Source organism: Poecilia mexicana, unplaced genomic scaffold (assembly GCF_051168715.1).
Source record: "Poecilia mexicana isolate PSO_F unplaced genomic scaffold, ASM5116871v1 scaffold_1, whole genome shotgun sequence".
NCBI classification, from domain to species: Eukaryota; Metazoa; Chordata; class Actinopteri; order Cyprinodontiformes; family Poeciliidae; genus Poecilia; species Poecilia mexicana.
In genome coordinates this window covers 15,503,642-15,524,792 of record NW_028263370.1, presented here as the reverse complement: position 1 = coordinate 15,524,792, position 21,151 = coordinate 15,503,642, and the positions used below count along the sequence as shown (strand labels likewise).

At 39.4% G+C, this 21,151-nt stretch overlaps 1 protein-coding gene across 2 annotated transcripts; it reads left to right on the top strand.

Annotated features, from left to right (window-relative positions):
* Positions 1 to 2,449: 2,449 nt before the first annotated feature.
* LOC106920277 (CD276 antigen homolog) lies at positions 2,450 to 17,552 on the top strand. 2 transcript variants are annotated; one of them, XM_014991188.2, is made up of 9 exons: positions 2,450 to 2,601; positions 9,372 to 9,448; positions 9,554 to 9,886; positions 11,409 to 11,705; positions 12,438 to 12,575; positions 13,793 to 13,828; positions 15,219 to 15,257; positions 15,353 to 15,400; positions 15,487 to 17,552. In XM_014991188.2, exons 2-8 carry the CDS (start codon positions 9,382 to 9,384, stop codon positions 15,397 to 15,399), a joined length of 957 nt encoding a protein of 318 aa, XP_014846674.2. In that variant the 5' UTR covers positions 2,450 to 2,601; positions 9,372 to 9,381; the 3' UTR covers position 15,400; positions 15,487 to 17,552. The 2 variants fall into 2 exon arrangements, with proteins under 2 accessions (XP_014846674.2, XP_014846677.2); XM_014991191.2 differs by lacking the exon at positions 13,793 to 13,828.
* Positions 17,553 to 21,151: the final 3,599 nt, after the last annotated feature.

Genomic DNA, 21,151 nt, shown 5'->3' with positions numbered 1-21,151 from the left:
CCATGTGTAAAGTGCGAGTGTATAAGAAAAAGTATGAATGTAAATGTTGAGTAAGGGAGCTTATTTGGAAATATAAAGTGACAAGAAGCTTTATCTGAAACAGCTCATTCTGAAAGGAGTTCAAGATACAGTTGAACAAGGTCAAATTGTCAAGATCCGTGTTTTTGTGTTTATATTTGAGTTTTCTGTGTTCAGTCCTGTTTCCCTGAGTCTCTGTCCTGTCCTTCCCGTTGATTGCTCCCCAGGTGTGTCCCATTCCCCTGATTACCCTGTGTGTATTTAAACCCTCCTGTTGTCTGTGTTCCTCGTCGGGTCCTTGTCGTCGTTTGTCTAACGTCTTGTGTTTGTTTCCGTTCACTCGCCAGTAGAACTGTTAAGTCCTGGTTTGTGTTTGCTCGCACTAAGTCCTGTCGTTCAGTTGCTACCGGTATTTGGCTGTGTGCCTGTCTCTCTGCCGTGCTGCCTGTTGGACTGTTTGAGCATCTCCATTAAATATCTTCATCTTCACCATAACCTGGGTCTCAGCGTCTCTCCTCGCCACCAACCATACCACACCACATGATAGAAGGACCCGACCATACAGAAAGTGAGAGACGCATGATGCGGACTAGACGGTGGAGCGCTTGGCGGTGTTTCGGAGCGGTCCCCTTGGAGGAGTTTTGTGGCGGAGCTCTTCTGTGGGGATCGCGGCTGGCGATCCCCCTGCCTGGAGTGGAGCAAAGCCGTCACCGCAGCCCTGAGCCGCCGGAGGTCCCGGCCCCTGGGCGAAACTCCCACTGCCTGCAGCTGCCTCCGGTCCCCGCACCGAGGCATCGTCAGTCCCCGCTGCCTCCGGTCCCCGCACCGAGGCGGCGTTTGCTCCCGCCCCCAGAGTTTCCCGAGTTCGCTGAGCCCGCTCCAGAGTTTCCTGTGGCCCCGCCCCCTCAGTTTGCGGACGAGCCCGAGTTTCCAGAGTCTGCTCCCCCCGAGTTTCCAGAGTCTGCTCCCCCCGAGTTTCCAGAGTCTGCTCCCCCCGAGTTTCCAGAGTCTGCTCCCCCCGAGTTTCCAGAGTCTGCTCCCCCCGAGTTTCCAGAGTCTGCTCCCCCCGAGTTTCCAGAGTCTGCTCCCCCCGAGTTTCCAGAGTCTGCTCCCCCCGAGTTTCCAGAGTCTGCTCCCCCCGAGTTTCCAGAGTCTGCTCCCCCCGAGTTTCCAGAGTCTGCTCCCCCCGAGTTTCCAGAGTCTGCTCCCCCCGAGTTTCCAGAGTCTGCTCCCCCCGAGTTTCCAGAGTCTGCTCCCCCCGAGTTTCCAGAGTCTGCTCCCCCCGAGCCCGCTGCTGACGAGCAGCCCGTCCCTGAGCTTCCAGAGCGTGCTCCGTCTGAGCCTCCTGCCGGCCGGCCCCTCTGCCGGCCTTCTAGGGCCTCCAGCCGGCCCCACGGGCCCGAGGGCCTCCTGCTGCGGTGGCGGGAACCACCGCACCCGCCTCCACGTCTCTGCTTCCTGCGCCGGCGGAAGAGACCGCCGGACCCGCCTCCACGTCTCTGCTTCCTGCGCCGGCGGAAGAGACCGCCGGACCCGCCTCCGGGACTCCGGTTTCTGCGCCGGAGACGCCGCCCGCCGGACCCGTCTCCTCGCTTCCTGCGCCGGCGGAAGAGACCGCCGGACCTGCCCAAGGGGGTCCGCCTCCTTCGCCGGCAACGTCCGCCGGATTAGCCTCCTGGTTCTCCGCCCACCCCGTTGGGTTGTTTTTTGTTGGACTGTTTTTTCTATGGACTCTTGCCCTCCTTCCGTCGCCCCTCCACCCACCCTGTTGGGTTGTTTTGTGTTTTTGGACTTTTCTGTTTTTGTGGGCGTCTGGTATCCGCCCTTGAGGGGGGGGTACTGTCAAGATCCGTGTTTTTGTGTTTATATTTGAGTTTTCTGTGTTCAGTCCTGTTTCCCTGAGTCTCTGTCCTGTCCTTCCCGTTGATTGCTCCCCAGGTGTGTCCCATTCCCCTGATTACCCCGTGTGTATTTAAACCCTCCTGTTGTCTGTGTTCCTCGTCGGGTCCTTGTCGTCGTTTGTCTAACGTCTTGTGTTTGTTTCCGTTCACTCGCCAGTAGAACTGTTAAGTCCTGGTTTGTGTTTGCTCGCACTAAGTCCTGTCGTTCAGTTGCTACCGGTATTTGGCTGTGTGCCTGTCTCTCTGCCGTGCTGCCTGTTGGACTGTTTGAGCATCTCCATTAAATATCTTCATCTTCACCATAACCTGGGTCTCAGCGTCTCTCCTCACCACCAACCATACCACACCACATGACACAAATCTCATTATTTGAGTGATTTGTTGCAAAAATTTTAATGAAACATGTTTTTTTTATAGCTCACAAACCAATCCTAACTTTTTTAAAGAAGCATAATAGGTCCCTTTAGTCTGTCCAGATAAATTGGTTTGTCACTATGTAAACATATATTCAAGCAAATATTTTCCATCTGCTGTATTTTATTATATTATGGGATGGAGACAAGCCAACCCCCATGAGTTTACTCATACTGAAAGTGAAACTAAGAACAACATAGGCTACGAGCTGCAGCTGCCGTGTCATTATCATTCATGTAGAACTCACGGGTTGACAGAGGAGCTTGTGGTAAGTTTATTAGATTATATATATTGTTTTTTGAATGATACACCGCTGTGGTATGTGTTATACGGTCCATACATTTGACTCCACGCTGAGGCACACCGTGTGAGGTGGCTGAAGTGTCGAGGGAAAGAAAAGACGCCGTAAACAGCGTGTCGTTAAGTGCAGTCCACGTCGCTAACCGTCGGGGTTTTTATTTAGACCTTGACAGTGAAACTCTGACTTCGTGTCTCCGAAGCCCTACACAAGCCGTACGTTTGTACATTCGCTTTTTATTCTGGTTTAAAAAAAATCAGCCTGTCGACTGAAAACTCCGTTTCGGTTTTTCTTTTGATATATAGTGACTAGATTTTAAGTCGGTCACTTGTCTGAAGGCGCCATTTATAAGCGTGTACATATTTTATTAAACAAAAGGGCTCCTATTCTCAGTTTTAAATGTATTCAAATGTTACATTCAAATGTTGAATGCTTTGCATCGACTGCTGGTTAGAGCTGTGTCGTTTGTAATGTGGAAACTTTATTCTTGTCAGCCTTTAGATGCCAACGAAAAAGAAACAAAATCATGATACAGGTTTAATAAATACAGCTTATCTTTGCGCATGTCACTTATTTTACAGTAAAATGTAGGTTTCGATTCATATTTTAATAAAGTAATGTGAATTACTCTGTGGAATTGAAAGCTAACTTTAGAAACATTTTCCCTCCTGGGAAATAAAAACTACTTTACATGTACAACACTCTATTTGTTGTTGGTATACTTACATAAAAACAACTTCGTTAGTGCGTCATAAAGTGCCACCTGCAGGGCAGCCAGGTATCTACCTGCCTGCAGGTGGCGTCCCAAGTTCCCAGACTATCAGTTTGTTGCTCCAGAGTTTTTAAGCAGATGGATTGAAATACAAGGTGTCCTACATTTTGATAGCAATGATTTCTTAGTTTTTTTTAAAATAAAGAAATATTTTTCTGATTTGTTCAATTTTGTGAGCTACAGTTTAGTTACTTCAAGTACATTGCAGTCTAGTAGAAAAGGTCTATGAATGATAATCAGAAAAGTCAAATAGGGACATACTACATAGCTTTTAATTGGTGACATATGGATAAAATATTTCAATTTTTATATGCCTAAGGATTATTTAAATTATAAGAAAGTGTTGAGGAAATCTATCATAATTCAGGTTTTTTTTCCTTATTTAAATTTTTATTAAAGCTGTTAATAATAATAAGGCAAACTTCTGTTTTGTTGGTTTTCCAGTTTCATCTGACCATGTAAAAATCGTTTTGCACCGTTTCTAGATGCTTCTGGTTCTTTGTGTAAAATGGTTCCGTCCCTCGGTGCCAAAACAGTCGGCACTGTTGTTGTTGTCTGTCTTGTCTGGTTCTGTTGTAGACCGACATTTTCTGCAGGGTGCAATACATCTCTCGTCTGATAGTCATGCAATAATTAGGTGAAGAAAACTGAAGGATTGAGGATGTAATTTGGCCGCCATTTCTCTTAAATTAAAGATACTATATGAAACATGTTCTAGTAGTAGGTAGGACTCCCAGGGTTAAAAGTATAGCCATTCTTTGTGCTGCAGTGAGATCATTTGTTTTTACAAGCTCCATGGTGTGAACGACCTCCTGATCATGTGGGAAAGAAATCAGATTACTCCAAACAGACAATGGGGATTGTGCAGATGTATGTTCTCAAGAGAAAGCTCCAATCTTGACATGTCCCGTGCACACAGCTGCAGCGTCTGGAGTTTCCTCATTCAAATATCACTCCTTATAAAAGAGGCTGCTCATTCTTGACCTCTTAACTTGGCGAGGCCAGTGTTCTCACACTCTGGCCTCCGAAGAATTACAATATGCTTGTGGATACTTTTGCTTACACGGAGGAGCCTGTCTCTGCTCCATTTGTGCTGGTGGGACATTGACGCATAACGCTAAACAGAAACATTTCACCACTGAAATGTGAGGACAAGAGGGTGCTTAATTTTAATGGTTCTCATTAAGAGCAAAAATGCTGACTTGCCTCTGGTTGCTGAAATGCTGATATTCCCTCCTTGATTGTGTGGTTTCTGTCCTCCCTTTACGACAAGATCTGCAGTTTGTGATGCGGACTGTTTTTCTATGTAGCTGTGATCTTTTCGGAGGCTTAAATTGAGTCGTGTGACGTTGACATGTTAAAATGTAAATCTGCATGCACAGAAATGAGCTCCAGGGTCAAATCCAGCCAGTAGAAAAAAAAAAAAAAATTCCTCCCCACATACACACCCCGTTTAATTAAACTCGTGAGGATGGAAAAATTCAAGAGAACTTTCTCTTTCAGAATGACTGTACTAACGGATGAACTTGTCAGATAAAATGACCTTGTTTATGCAGAGCTGGTCAGACCGGTTCATATAGAACTTGATAGGGAAGGTTATTTACTGTATGAATCTTTTGTCAAAGCATATTTTTTGTTGAACCTGAGTTTAAAACTGACGAGGGACACTATGAGGTCCGAATCCTGCCTGACCGTGCATTTCTCAGCGAGGCACTGCAAATTTGACCCAGTTCTGGAACTTCTTTTCTTTTTGTTTGACAGAGAAAATTCTTTTTGAATGTAAAAATAGACATCCTGGCGTTCTTTCTGGTGAATTATGATGTAATGAATGATGATGTTTCTGGAGAAACATCCTCTTTATTTACATCCTTTACTTTCAGAACCCTGTATTTTTATGCGAAGTAGGACGTTTTGTGTTTCTGGTGTGAAGTTTATGTTAGGACTTCATAAGAATTTCTCCTGGTGTCTTTGTTCAGTAAAGTTCCAGATTAGTTTAATCCCAGTCACTGAGTCTAATCTGAGACAGACCAAGTGGACTTCTACCTTACTGGAACCACTCCAGTTTAAAAACATCACTGCTGTTAATGCTGACACTGTGTTATAAAACTATTGGTTGTTTTTTTTTTTTTTTTTTTTTTTTTTACAGAGAAGCTTATAATTATTTACAAAGGGAATGAAGATAGAAGACAGTGATTGATTTTCCTGTGTGAAACATACAGAGAACTGAACATGTAGCTTTTCAGGTCACGGTTTGCAGTAAAAGTATAAAATCTTATTCAGCGCTATAAGGGAGTGCTATTTTACAAGTATTGATATTATTTTATTCCACATGTCAAAGTTCCTCTGACTGAAAATACTTTGCATGTTCTATTCTCAGCACGTTTCACACAGTAATATAAACTGCTAGCTGCATTTCCAGTCTAGCTACTGTTGTAACAGTGGTTTAACCACGTCTCACCTTACTTCATAAGCCCTGAACTGTTTCTTCAATAGTCTTCATCAGATGTATTTAGCTATGTGGGACTCCTATAGAGTTGGCTTCATCAAGCTATCTGATACTTACTTCTGTAAACACTTGACCTGAGAGTCATATTTTTCTGTTTGTTTCTGTCAGGATCATTGAACTACAGTCACCAAAGTGCATGGTGATAAAGAACCAGCTGAGTCCCATAATTTTATATCAGTAAACAACAATAAAAGTCAGGCGCATCTTCTAAGTCGCTTACAGAATCTCTCTCCTCCATCTTACGACAACCCATTCCTTCAACTCATGGTTTGTCTCAGAGGGACAAAAAAAAATATGCGGTCCATGAATCGATGGATATCAATGGCGTCTTGGTATGTGATAAAAAGATGTTTGAGGAAAACAACTGTGAAAACAAAGAACTGAAGAAGGGCTTGCGACTTGGCCTGTTGATGCTTGTTGGAAGACGTTTGGAGGGCAGGATTTGTCCTTGCTTTTGAGAAAATTAAACCCTTCACAAAAGACTCATGTTGATATAAAACGAAAAAAATGTTCCTTTACTTCACATTGGTCCAGTAACTCTTTATGGGAGCTGAAAGGTAGCTCTTGCCACCATTCAAGCAAGTTCCTTCATGGAAATCGGGAAGCAAATCTCAAAAGCTTTTGGTTTATTTCATTTACGGGTGGGAAATGTCAGTCATCTGGAGTCGCCTTTATTGATAGTCATAACTCGGTGACAAAGTGCAGATCTGAGTTTTGATAATAGATTTACCTCTGTGAGGTCTCAAAGAAACATATCTGGAACACGTTTTTTAAAAATTACAGATTTCACTTAATATGTCGCAAATCACGATGTTTCTTTGTACATATTGAGAGGTTTGTTTTTCTCTCCTTTAGGTTAGTTAAATCTGTCATGTTATCAAAAACACTGTAATCTTGTCTAAAATCTTAAGAAGAATTTTTTCCAGTTATTTTTTTTTTCCTTTCAGTTTTAAGATTTATCGTTCTCATGAAATCATGAAAGGTTGTGCCAGTATGAAACTCTCATGGTTTGGTGACCTTGTTAAAAATATGATTGTATCACTCACACCAAAATGATGTTGGGATTTTATTGGCCTACACGAACCGATCAGATCGGATCCCTAATCACTGCTTGTTCTGGAGACACTTCCAAATCGCAACGCCTTGCAATAAACTCAGAGTTGATCAGATAAGAACTGACTTCACCATAAACCAAAACCTAAGTCCTAAAACCTTGCCTGTGGAGATCCTCGTCCGACAGAGACATCCGCGTGAATTGTTCCCCTCCTGGTCTGTTGGATGGAGAAAGGACTTTTACAACTTTTGAAGAGAACATTTAAAGAGTAGCTACTTGTGTGTCTGGCACTCTAAAGTTCTGGAACCTCTGCCCAAGCCGACTGTTTCAGAGGTCTAATCTCCTGGACCGGTAACCAGATGTTTTGAATCTGAGTGAGTCTGAGCATCTCACAAAAATAAGGTCAGGTTTTCCAATTTAGTTTGGGCTAAAAAAAAGACAATATTGTCTCGTTTTTTTCACATGTTGTCAGTGCCTCTCGCTGAAGTGTGCTGATGTACGGTGTCATGATTATTATTATCTTTGTGACTGTTTTTGCTGATCATCTGCTGTGATACGTTGAAGGGATTTGCATCTTGAGCAGAGTTTAAAAACGTAATCATCTCTGCACCGTTTCTCCTGTCTTCCTTTGCCCCCTTTTTCACTGTTATTATTATTTTCTACATTCTCATGCAGTGCCAAAAGCCACAATCCTTGGTTTAATTTTCCATTAGGCCTGGGCACATGGTTGAGTTTTATGGCTCCTTGTTTCAAAGTATTGGGTAGCTATTTAGGAGAGCCTTGACCTGCTTTTGGTTTCCTTTACCTCATCTCTCTCTCAGCAGGGGCACACACTGATTTCTTGTAGTGTGCTTTCTGCAGATGTTTTCCCTTTTTCTTTTCTTTCTTGTTTTAATTAGTCAATTCCATTTCATTTGGTCATAGTTTGTTCATTAATCTGATTTCATCTCCACTTTGTCATTCCATATAAGCAATTTCTTGTTGTCTTTTCCATCAATAGTTACACTGCAAGCGAAGTAAGTTATTTACGGGATAGTTCAGCTTTAAAGTTGGACTATTTTGTCAATAAATTCTCAGACTTAATTTGAAAAAAGCGTGGCAGTGATCATTCCTTGTTGTGTGAAGAGTTTCTCCTGCTGGTAGAGAAACTGAGAAGTTTAACTAAAGACACTTTATCATTAATAATAATTCATCAATAATAAATGATTCATTATAACAGTTAATAATTACTTAAACCAAACATTCATGGAAATTGATTCCCAACGATGGAAAACATAAATAAATGTGTAACATGACCTCGTTGCTGTTATTTGAAAAGGGCAAGTGAAAAATTTATCCTTCAGCGGCAAAAATAATGTAGCAGTTTTAGTTTTCGTAACACTTAACTGAGTGTAAAAAAGTGATATCAGTATGTTAATATGCTGGGCTATGTGCTGATCTATATTCCACTTGTAGTTTGCCAACTGTAGTTATCTCAAAAAGAGTGATGGGTGTCCCTGCTATAAATCAAGTCAAGTTTATTTGTATCGCACATTTCAGCAAGAAGACAAGTCAAAGTGCGCTACATGGTAAAAAAAGAAAAAGAAATGTTACATTACAGTGGCAGAAAAAAAGAGAGATAATCAAAAATTGTCTTCCAGATTGGAATAAATCTCTGTTCCACTTGTTATTAATCTCTAAACAAGCTTTTCAGCATTTATCTGGAAGTTTGTTTCATAAAAACTGAAGGCTGCTGCCCCATGTTTGATTCTGGTTCTGGGGTGCAGAGTAGACTTCGACCAGAAGACCTGAAAGGTCTGGAAGGTTGATGTAACAAAAACAACAGGCCTTTAGTGTGTTTTGGTGCTAAATCATTCAGTGATTTAGAAACAAACAAAAATCATTTTAAAGTCTATCTGAGCTACAGGGAGTCAGGGTAACAACTTGGTCTGATGAGCTCTTTTCTAGCGTTAGTGAGTCAAGTCCATTTCTCTTTTTCTTGTAAGTGAGACAAAAATATGGTAGCAGTCTTTCTGTCTGCTGTCCAGCAGTGCACAGCAACAGCTTGGAGATGAGAAACACTGTTTTACTTTGCCTCATAAAACCTGAAAATACGACAGTCATTCCTTCACCCCAGTAAGATAAATAGCTTGAGTGGAAATTTTCGTGGTTTTGAAACCGTATTTCTGAACATCTTGGCGTTGCGTCTCCTGAGTTGGTCAGTTTCATTACTTTCCTTAGTCACAAAATTTTTTACAATCCGTAGACATGAGCTATAGACTTATTTGTCCTAATCTTATCTTCGTGCCCTTTATGTGGTGAGGTCAACAGATGTCTGACAGGTGCCTTTTCACACCGTTTGCACATTCAATTCTCAGCTTCATTAATCTTTAACAGTGAACTTAATTGATTTGGTTATTTTATTTCAGGTAAAAAGACATGGCCTCCCGTGCTCCACTCTTCCTTTTGGTCATTTGCTTCTGTTGCTGTTCAGGACATGCAAAATGTAAGTTTAAGCAAATGAAACATTAATTTGTTTAACATAGATTTAAAAATGCTTCAGATGATTGATTTAACCTTCTGTTTCATTTTTGCTTTTTCCTGTCTGCAGCCTTCGTCGAGGTGGTATGTGATACAACAATCACTGGTCAGGTCGCCCATCAGTCTATGCTGACCTGCAAGGTTGAAACCACGCAAGAAATACCCGATTTAAACATCGCTGTGGTTGTCTGGAAAAAGCCAGGAAATGATCAGTTCCTGTCAGTTCTTGATACGAGACCTGGCAAAAAAGATAAATTCCCCCCTGGCTATGAGGTTACCTTGAACGACAGGACCGTATCTTTGGTCATCACCGACCCTAAAGTGAAAGACGAGGGAGTCTATAGCTGCATGGTGCTGACAAACAGTGGTAGCGCCGACACGGCAACATACTTCAAAGTGACAGGTGACAATAACAGATTATTGTTTTAAGAAGCAAATCCAGGTATTTAAAAAAAATCTGAATATTGTTGCGACACTGAATCTCATACTTTGTATAGACTCATTACAAACAGAGTGAAATATTTCAAGCCTTTATTCATTCTAATTTTGATAATTATGTTTTACAGATAAAAAGCCAAAATGTAGTGTCTCAGAAAATTGGAATATTTGGAGAAAGTTCAATGTTTGAAACTTTTAGAAAAAACCCTAATCAGCAAAATCACTCAAAACATCCACAAAGCCTTTAAATGTTTTCCCACTTTGGGTCAGTACTCTGTCATGGGGAATACTGCTGACTGGACAAACGTCCAGAGGACAGTTAATGACACCCTCCACACAGAGGTTAACCCACAAAAGGCCATAGCTAAAGAAGCTGTTGTTTTCCAGAGTTCCTTAGTCAAGCATATTCCTGGTTACCAAAAGTTAAGTGGAAGTAAAAATGCATTTGGAAACAGTCCCATTCACAAATTTGGGGAAGTGGACTGAGGCTGGAGTCAGCACATCCAGCTCAACTAGCATAGGAAAATCCTCTAAATTGGCTACAAATGTGGCATATCTTGTGTCAGGCCACTCCTGAACCAAAGACACAAGAGGCGACATTAGAAACGTCTAATCTGGGCTAAGAAGAAGAAAACTGGACTGTTGCTCTGTGGTCTAAAGACCTCTTTTCAGACAGAAATAAATTTAGCATTTCATTTGGAAATCAAGATCCCAGAGTTTGGAGAACAAGTGGAGAGGTAAAGAATTCACTGTTGTTGAAGTCCAGTGTAAAGTTTGTAGATGGACGAAAACCCACTGTTCGTCCTGCTTCACTGGATATGTGTTACTGTTCTTGATTGGCCCAAAAACTGGCCTGACCTGAACCCTGTGGAGAACCAGTGGGTGTAGTCAAGTGAGCTGCATTGTTGGGCTTACTTTACACCTACGCAATGCCACAGGCTGATCTTTTACATGCCGCAATGACGCAGTAGTTCATGCAAAAGGAGGCCCAACCAAGCATTAAGTGCATAGAAATAAAGATTCTTTTCAGAAACCTGGATTTTTTGATATTATACAATATTCAAATTTTCTGATCCACACTATTTTTGTTTCATTTTCTGTAAGCTAAAATAATCAAAAGTGCAAGCGCAAAAAGCTTTCAAAAAGTTAGCTCTTTGTGTTATTAATCTACATGAGATTTACTTTCTGAAATTAATGACAAAATATTTTGAACTTTTTTTTTACAAAATTCAGATTTTTTTTTAGATATACCTGTACTTTTGTATATCATTAGTTATTTTTGAATAATTTTCTTCAGTCCTTTGGCTCTCTAGTTAAGCTGTTTTGCTGCGTCTTAATTTTTTCGACAAAATTTTGTGTTATAATTTTAAAGCTCTGATTACTTGTCGAAAATGATCGTACTCAAATGTCATCCAGATTCTATCAATCCTATTTGACTGGGCTATCAGTGTTCAATGTCATTTTTGTGTTTTACTTTGCTTTTGCAGCCAAATATGAAGCCCCATCTGTGGACAGCATCGACGAGAAAGTCGTTCCAAATGCTCACAAGTCTCTGATTTGTAAGGCCACTGGTGGCTACCCAGTAGGCAAACTGCGCTGGTTTGATGAAAACAAGACGGAGTGGACAAAAAGCGCAGAGCCAACAATAGTGAACCCAACAGAGGATGGTCTGCTTGAAATCTCCAGCAAGTTGCCTTTGATGAAATTATCCACCTCTGACGAGTACACCTGCGTGGTCTACAATGCCAGCGATGGCAAAGAGGGCTCAGCTACGATAAGAACAGGTAATTTAATTAATGGTATTTTTTGCTACATACACAGATAAAAACACACAACATCCTCTGCAGGAGCTAAATTATGTACCTTTAGTCACAGGCAGAGCTGTAACAAACACATTTTGGTTAAAGATTGCTCAATCCAGGACTTTATCTTTGCCCCGTGGGAGGTTGAGGCAAGGTTTAACGTTCCAACAGAAAACACAACTGTAAAGGAGTTGTAGATCGTCCAAAAACAGTCCTGTAAATGTTCAGCTGCAAAACCAGAAGTTCAACAAAACAAAACGACTAAAAATGGAGCTCTTACCGTGCTGAATTAGTTTCTCTTTAAAGCCGCAAGATGGTTTCTTTCTGTCCGTATGATTGCTTGTCTCTTCAGACACAAATAAGTAAACAGACATGCGGATACATGTCCTGATCAGGTGTTTCTGCCAATCCAAACTATAAAGATTTGCCACAAAGGTGAAGCAAGACAGCGCCTGCCAGATGAGACAGGGTAACACTTTATGGAAAAACTGTTCTATCTCTTCCTAATGGAAAAGCTTTTCTGAATATAGATGCTATCTAAACTGTACTCTAAATTTTTACAGCTGCCACACAACTTGGTATCTGTTCAACTGTCTGAAACAACAGTGCAGCAACAATGCAGCTGTTAGCCGCCATATATTTGTTTCTATTGACGTAGCACACTCTGTTATGACATGTACTTGAAACCTTTTACTGTTTTGTGTCATAATACAGACGATCCACATCCTGATCCTTCCACTCAAAATTCTTCGAAGACATCACTTTCAGCAATAATTGCTCCAGTCTTGGTCGTCGGGTCGCTGATTGTGGGGTTGCTGTTCGCACTGTTAATCTGCAGAAGACGTTCCCAACGTGAGTATATGTTTGATATTTGGATTGAGGTTTGAAATAAAGATAAATGACATCTAAAGAAGCTCAGCTGAGACTTTTACAGTCCTGCTTTTGGGACAGTCTGTGGGGTATTGGTGGGATGGGTACCTCGTATATGGAGGCTGTTAATTTGGGGTTCCAGTCCTCACCTTGGATCCTTTCCTGCATGTCTTCCCCCAGTTTGTCTGTGTCTGTCTCCTGTCTGATTATTGTGAATAAAAACAACCATTTCCACTAAACCTTAAATCAGGAAAGGGGAAAAGAAAACTTCAGCAGTAGATGACATGTCTGGCTTCATTTAAAGATAAAAAAACACATATCTAAAATGTATATTATAATTGAGGTTTAGTTTTTACATACCCTTTACAGTCTTTACAGCTGTACGCCTTACAAATCTCCTCCTTTTTTTCCATGACTGCTAAAGTTTCATCAATTCTCCCACAGATGTTGCTTAAGATCTAAGAGGCAAACCTCAGAATGTCGTCTGACAACTGTAGCAATTAATTTGGTTGAGTTTCTTTGAAGTCTGTTCAGTTGAAACAGCATTGCCAGTTCACCTATGAGTTATTTGGAACAGAGTTTACTGGAACTCTTTTTTATTTATTTAAACATATTTTTGAGTATTTGTTGTCACAGTTTTAACTTAAGTTTACCATATACCTTGTACTCACTATCTTAATACAATTGGCAATTTTTAAACATACCAATAATATGACATTGGTAGCAGCTTAAAAGACAAGTCCACAGGTCATTTCTGGCCACTTTATTTTCTTGTGCCAACTTATTTAACAAGAGTCTGTTAAAATAGACAATCGTAGTTCAGAGTCAAAGAGGTTACGTTACTGGGCCTGATACAATTGCAGTTAATTTTTATTGCACTCTTTAAAGCTGATGTGCTCAGCAGGGGGTCATATTTCATCACTTCCTTCTCAAAAACAATAAAAGAACTATGAGGAAAGGTTGATTGCAGGAAAGACTTGCATAACAACTGAAAAGTGACCATTCAGGTTAGGAAAGTACCTCATATTGTCACACAGTATGAAGCAGCTTGAGGGCCAGAAACTTTTCCTGATTTGAAACTTTACTGTAAACATTGTTTTTGTTGTTAAAGGTTGGCTAAAGTTATCAACATGGTAGATAGATTTTGCACTGAGTGTATACCCTCTGTCATATTTTGCCTTTTTTCAAATGTCTGACAGAACAAAACCGGAGGCCCTCAACCGCTCCTCTTATGGGTACGTCCATCTTTGGACAAACTGTTACAGCTCTTCCTATTCTTTTCCAAATGGGCATAAATGGCTAACACTAAGTTAAAGATGGAGGTCGTTTCTGTACTTATATCTGATACTTCTGCCAGCTCTTTAAATGAATTTGCATTGAGACCTGTTGAGCCACCAAATGTTGCATGTCGTTAGGGTTCATCTAGTTAAGCAGTATTGTGAAGATTCGGGATGTTTCCAGTCAAGGTTAAATCATACTTACATTCCAGTCCTGTTGCAGCATGTGAGAACTTTGTGTGAATCATGTGCTCATCATTAACCAGCTATCTCTTCTATCCTTGGACTAAATCCAGCTTTTTTACTTAAGCTAATAGTTTGGGACTTTTAAAGTAAGATTCTGCTGAAAGCTATAACAGTCTTATTTTCAGCAGATCACTCAGCTGAAGCTAATGGCTAGTGGCTAAGACTTTATACAGTTTATGCTAACATTGTTTATGCTAACTCTGGTTTTGCTTTGGCATTGGGCAGTTATTTACAAATATCCATTTTTCTGTGTGAAACATGACCTGGGAACAGAACCGCGCCTCCTTTTAGGAGAAAATGTAGGCGCCTGTGGCTTGGATGAATCAATACAATGTCTGGAGTGTTTGGTGCAATACAAGCTAAAGGTTGGGATCAAAAATGTGTTTTGTGAGTTTTAGGTTCTTGGATGTGATGGCAGACAAGTTAAATAACATTTTCTAAAGAACACTTAAGTAGTGTGGAAGAAACGGTTGCAGCCCCTTTACTGTAAAGTGTTTCAATAAAATTTTGCGAATCGGTTACTAGCATCTACGTCATAAAATGGTTGCCTCCTCTTGCATGATATTTGAGCACATAAAACTTACAAAACAGATTTGTTTTGTTTTAAATACGCAGATATATTTAAAAACAGACTTATTTTTAAATATATTGAGCTCTGTTGCAACAAAAAAACTCTCATTCAAACCGTAGCACCTACTTTTCCCTAAAAAAGAGGTACAGCTGTTTGTAGAAGTGAGTCGACATTCATTCCATCTAGTCTCAGACTCTTCTTCTTTTGAATTTTAATTTATTTCATATTGGTGTTACTGCCCCCAACTGGTGCAAATTTATATGCAGAGTCTTAAAAAAAACAACAACAAAAAACAGGAAGGAATGTCTGTAGTAATGGTAGCTGAGGTTTAGAGTTATTTACAGGTAAGTTAGTAAGTGCTTAACCTTTACTGTGTATGTCATGTTATCCGTAAGGACTTTTTCTCCGTGCTCAGGCTTCAGGTGCTGTGGGATCTGTCTGTGTTTGCTTACCTTAAACTTTAACTGGTTGTGGGTTCACATTTACTTTCTACAGCTGCATATTCTTATAAAATTTCACACTTTCTTTCAGGGACACATGACATGGTTCCCAACACAGATCAAGTAATCGGTAAGCATGCCAATGTTAAAAGAATCCATTGAATGTATTTGGTTTATATCATTTCACACATTTACACTGAATTTAAATAATACTCCTGTCTGCAGATCCACCTCCCCCTTACTGTGAAGAATTCAAAGACAACATGGCCTAAGGTAATACTTAAACTGTAACTGAAAATACAGTTTATTCCTACACAGTTTTTAGTAAATTTCATAAATCTCCGTCTTTTTCTTTGCAGGAAACCCAATGAGCTGCATTTATGTATTCACTTTCTACAAACCTCCAAAATTAGCATTTTCTTCTTTGCTAACCTCCACCTTCATGATACAACTTTCTTTACAATGTAAAACTGTGCATAGTCAGGGATAACTTGTACTGTGATTCACTAGTAAATTCACAATTAATCTGAACATACCAGAAATATTGTTAAAGAGAGATTAAATCAAGTCTGAAAACAGGATGGGCCAGTTGAGTGGAGAAGAAGCTGAAAGGAAGGGGGTACAAATTTAAGCCCAGACATGTGAAAACAACACAAAACGGGATACTGGATTATAGTTATTACAGAAGGTCTCGGTCCAAGCAGAGATGTGGCGGCTGTTCAGGGAAATATAAGAAGACAGATACGTCTGAGTTTGGCCCACATTGAATAGCCTTTGGCAGCTCAGCAGAGTTTCATGTTTTTTGTGATATTATGTAAGAGCTACGAGAAAAGCACTGAATCAGGTCAGAGGGCAGTTGTGAGTATAACTACTCACAACTATGTATGTGCATTGTACTCTAGCAGTGCTCTGCACATACAGACAGATTGTGTGTGTTTGCGTGTGTGTGCGTGTGTGCGTGTGTGTGTGTGTGTTTAGATGAGCAGTCCTTTCAATTTTGTCATTTTATTTCTCTTAAAGATGGAAAACTTTGAAAAGTTTTTTTAAATTTTTTTTAAGAATGCATCTCTATAGCCAACTGTGCAGCAAAGTTTTCTCCGACGGGAAGTAGTACTTCATTCAGAAACATTAGTCGTGCACTACTAGACAAAAACTGGGTTTGTAACCTGTAAACCAAAGATAATTTCTCTTCTGTGAAATTAATTATGTCTGCAGCTGCTGCTTCATGTGAACTATAAAACTGTGCCAATACTCTTTCCTGTTCCTTAGAAAAAATGTACCATTTCTTTGAAAATGACTGATGTGCTTGTTAAAGTTTTGTGGAGTAAATCACTATTAAATCAAAGTAAAGTCCATGTCAGTCTTTGGTGAAAGCTTGGCTTTTGTTTGTGTGATGTTGTATTTAGTACCAGATTTCATATCCTTTTTCTTTCTCCCGAAAAGATATCACATGATGGCCCATTATCTTTGTAGAAAAAAACAAAAAGCTCTTCTTCCCTAAAGCCAAAAGGATTGTCTTTTGTGCATTAGAGTAATGTGAAACGTAACCTTTAATTAATTTGATATCTTTTCTCCATCATTGGTTTGGTTTCATTCTTTGTACTACATTCTACAAAGAGGATACAAAACCAGTGTTGACTTATTGTACAGATGTTTTTATAGTCAAAGGCAGGATGCAGGAGGTTCGCAGGTCTACTTATGAAAACAGCCCTAGCAGAGGTGACATACTTTTGTTCACCTCTGCTAGTTTATCAGTAATTTTATGCAGTAATGATTAACACTGTAATGAAAACTACAATAAAAACAATCAAGGTTTCAGGTTTTTATTTAGTTTGGGTTTTTTTGGCTGGTTTTTCATGTGGGTTGATTTTATATTGTGTTTTCATGACTTTATCCTGTTTATACACCGGGTCAATGATCACAAAGCTCTAACCATTGTTGCATCACATGATTTAATATCTACTGTAAAAATGTTTTTAGCGTGATTAAGGTAAAATTAAAACTTTTGTTGATGAAAATACATATATTTTTATATTGTGCTTTGATGATTTTAGGAAGTTTTAAGCAGTTCTCTTTATATTCAGTTCATTGAGTACTAGCAGGATGTGCTAAAAGTCCCATCTAACTATTATGCTGACAAAGAGCTCTTCACATGCGTCCTTCTGTTTTTTCTTTAAACATGTTTTGGTCTGTTTGTGTTATTTTTAATTAAAGTATGTTCCTGGGTTTTCCCAGTGTTCACCAGGGACTCAGAGTTGCCATCTGTCTTATCCTGTAATCAGAATGATCCTTTTGGTTTCTCTTCTTTCTTTACTTTCTCTTTTCACAGAAAGGGTCTTCATGTGGGTCCCATGCTTGTACAGCTCTCACTGCTTTTTATGTGCAATGCTTTATTTGGAAATGACAATTAAAAACTTAAATAATGTTTAGCTTGTCTTATTGGTTTGATTTCAGACACACAAATAAAGGATACCAAGCATAATGTCGAGTCAGCTCAAAATTTAAATATTACTGTTAATCAAAATTTAGAGTCCGGTTGGAGAGACAAAACCAATAAAGTGACGTTTTCCAAAGTAAATATAATATTACATCCACATATTACACATGGACACCTTGTTTGGGTCTTGGGCCGCATCGTCTCCTTGTGGCTTCAGAAAGACTAATGACTATATGAACTTGTTTTTCGAACTCACTTTCCTTATGTGACCCGTTTTACAAAAGGGGTCACACTTTATGTGACAGTGAGTCACATAAGGACTTACTGTCCTTATGTGACCCGTTTTACAAAAGGTCCTTCTGTTTGTCTAGACGCTACATCACTCATATCAGGAAGATCTCGGCTTCGTCGTGTCACTGAGGCATAAAGATATGACCTGCTTTCAGACTTTACATGAGCAAATCATTGAGTGGACAGACCTTTCTTCCTGCAGCAAAACCACATTTATTATTAGCTCCAAACACTGCAAAGTTTTTAAAAAATATATTTTAATGGATAAAACCATAACCTGTCATGCATAAAATCTAGATGGTGCCTGACCAGCAGTTGAGGAGGCAGGCAGCTGACTTACTATTTTGGTTTCATACCAACAAGTTATCCAGTAAAAACAACAAAAACAAAACTTGTCTGACATTAAACCATGCGTTTCTGAGAAAAAGCAAGACATGCAGAGGAAATTCAACACAGAGGTGAAGCTCTGATTAGGCAATAAATGATCTCACTCATTCACAGGAAAGCTAAATCTTCAACATTTTTTTTTAGTTCCTATAGTGCATGTTTGAGCTTGTGCAGAAAGAAGCACTTTTTAACAGCCAGATATTCCTTCTTGATTAATAATTGTAATAAAAAAATAGCAAAAAAGAAAATATGTTTTTCCATGTTTTAATTTTAAATAGAATGTGCAGTACACTGAAATAGAAATAAGTTAAGGATTTTGAGCTTTATTACCTTTTTAAACACTGATCTTACTGTAAACATAAAGGTGTATGTTTATGTTTGTTTAATCACTTATGCGCTAGTATAAGTGATAAAAAGCCCGCACTTGTTTCAGGCCATTGTTGCGGTCGTGGTCTGCTTGCAGTTGGACAATCTTTTTATGATTCTGTACTTTATGAGTTGTCTTGTGCAGTGGCGCAACTACACATTATTCAGGTGGATGCGAAAACATAAATCGGCGCCCCCCCCCCCACCCGAGGGAAGGAACGTCGGAGTGAAGGAGCGATGCTCACAATTGCTTCTAATTGCAGCCATGCAATTAGAAGCAATTATTTCCCTTAGGGTTTTGCTTTGTGTAAATGGACCCTTCTTTGTCAGGAGTTTTGTTTCCTGTCACATTTGCTCCAGTATCCCAGACTTCTGCTAAGGAATGTCCTACACTTGCACAGTTTCTGTTTTGCTTTAGAAATTCAATCTACTACTTTCACTTGCTTTCTTCTAAAATATGTGTTTCTGTGACTCATATCTCTTCCTGATGAATCATATCTGACTGATATTTCTTTGGCTTTCTTCCTTGAACAAACTCCAGAATGTGAAACATTTATTTCTTTTGGGAATTCATTACCTATCAGTGCTGGACTGTCAACTTTAGTGCCTGACAACTGGTTGATTTTGAAATATTTTAGGGCCTGAAGTGCACTGTAAAACATTTGAAGGTGGTTTAACTTGAAAATGAAAGTCCGCCTGCTGCCTTGAAAATGCAATGCAATGAAAGTCGACAAGAAAATTATTTTGGTTTTAACAGAAATGAAAGTTCAAGAAGTTGACTTAACAAGAGACAAGGTGTGTAAACATTGTTTCTTACGTTCACTAATCTTGAATTGAGAGTTTTAACTTAATGCTGCAATTTAAATATGCAAGAAAAAAACTGTCCTCGCCTAGTTAAAGAGCCACATTTCTCTATTATTTTACTCACCTTATCAAGTTAGAATAACAACTTACTTTACTTTAGAATAATTTAAATTCTTGTTTCAAATTGCATGAACAAAATTTTGATCTGATAATGAATTTTATTAAACATCACAATGAATTCGGCTCAGAAACATTTAGTGTGAACAGGACTTTATCTTCAAGCTGTAAAATAAATATTTGCCTTAATGAAACACCAGAGTCGGATCAATGTGACGCACTTCCATCTCAGGATACAGAAACATGCCGCTAAGCATTCTGGGAAATAGTTCCCACTCCTGTCTTTTTCTTCTTTCAGTTTTTTTTAAGTGTTTACCTAAAAACTGTAGTTTATTCAACTCTTCGAGGTTTGGCAAAATGACTAAAACATTGACACAACTTATCTTTCACAAACTCACACATTTAGGTTCAAAATCTAAAACTTTCAATTTATTTGACTTAAAGAGAGGAAGATAGTGGACACAACTAAATGCAGCTGAAATGTTTGACAGTGTGCAGCAAGGTCCTTGTGCACTTCAGCTTCAAAGAATATCAAGAATGTTTTCTTGACATTTTCTTTGCCGAACTGGTCAACCTAACCCAGTTTCAGAGTTTTGGCAGAGGAGAAAAGGGACTTGTTCAAGATTTCAAGATACCATCCATTGTTTAAAACGGTAATAGGTTCAGGATGAACATAGGCAAACATGGAAAAGCACATGACAACTTTCTATTGTTGTAGTTTTTTGTATAGCATAGAGTTACTTCCCACCCATGAAGTAGGCAACAATCTACAACTACATTCAGCAATTAGGAAATGTATTCTGATGAGGCTTATTTGTCAAATTAAACTTCAAACTGATGTCCTGCAGTTTTTTGATGTGTCTGTTTCTACACACCTGAGTTGTCTTTTTAATAAATCATCTCATTTACTCATCTGACATTCACCAAATAACCAGGTCATTAAAACCTCAAGAACTTGGACACATACTAAAGAGGTAATTCAGCAATGTCATTCAGGTCTGTTGAACCAGCTATACAGCTAATAGTTGCAGGACTGGATTTGAGGACCCATGGTTTATCAAGGTAGAGTAAGAAAAAAATAGTCATTAGCAAACAGCTGATAAAGAGAAAATGGAAAGATGTGGGAGATCTAGATCAGGGATCCTCAAATCCAGGATTTGAGCGTTGGTGTCACTTTCTCATGACCACAGGTTGTATTTCCAGATGCATCCAAAGTGCTTAAGTTGTTGCAGCACTCCTTTTTTAATATTTCCTGTCCTTGTAGAAAACAAACACAATTTAATGATGCATTGTTTTGATGTTTCTCCCTATTGCCTTGCCTTCTGTTTAGTTAGTTTTCTCATTTCTGTTTTCAGCTCTGTTTCCCTTTCTGGTGGAAAATGGTTCCTTTTTTAAGTTTGGTTTAACTTCCAGTATCTTCTGGCTTCTCATTTCTCCAACAGACATGAAAACTGTGATACTGCAGCAGCTTAAGCAAGGAACCACACACTGTTAAAAAAAAGAGTCATAATCTTGTGCCTTATTGGCAGCTAGGTTGTTATGTTATCTGTTTACCATTGGTGGATCATCATATTTCCCTTTACCTCGATATTTTCTTTGCCTCAGGCTAATTTATGTAAGCT

Coding starts and splice junctions, on each gene's coding strand:
- LOC106920277 (XM_014991188.2), top strand. CDS start 9,382: ATGGCCTCCCGTGCTCCACTCTTCCTTTTGGTCATTTGCTTCTGTTGC. Junction 9,887..11,408: donor AACATACTTCAAAGTGACAG/GTGACAATAACA, acceptor TTGCTTTTGCAG/CCAAATATGAAGCCCCATCT. Junction 12,576..13,792: donor CTGCAGAAGACGTTCCCAAC/GTGAGTATATGT, acceptor AATGTCTGACAG/AACAAAACCGGAGGCCCTCA.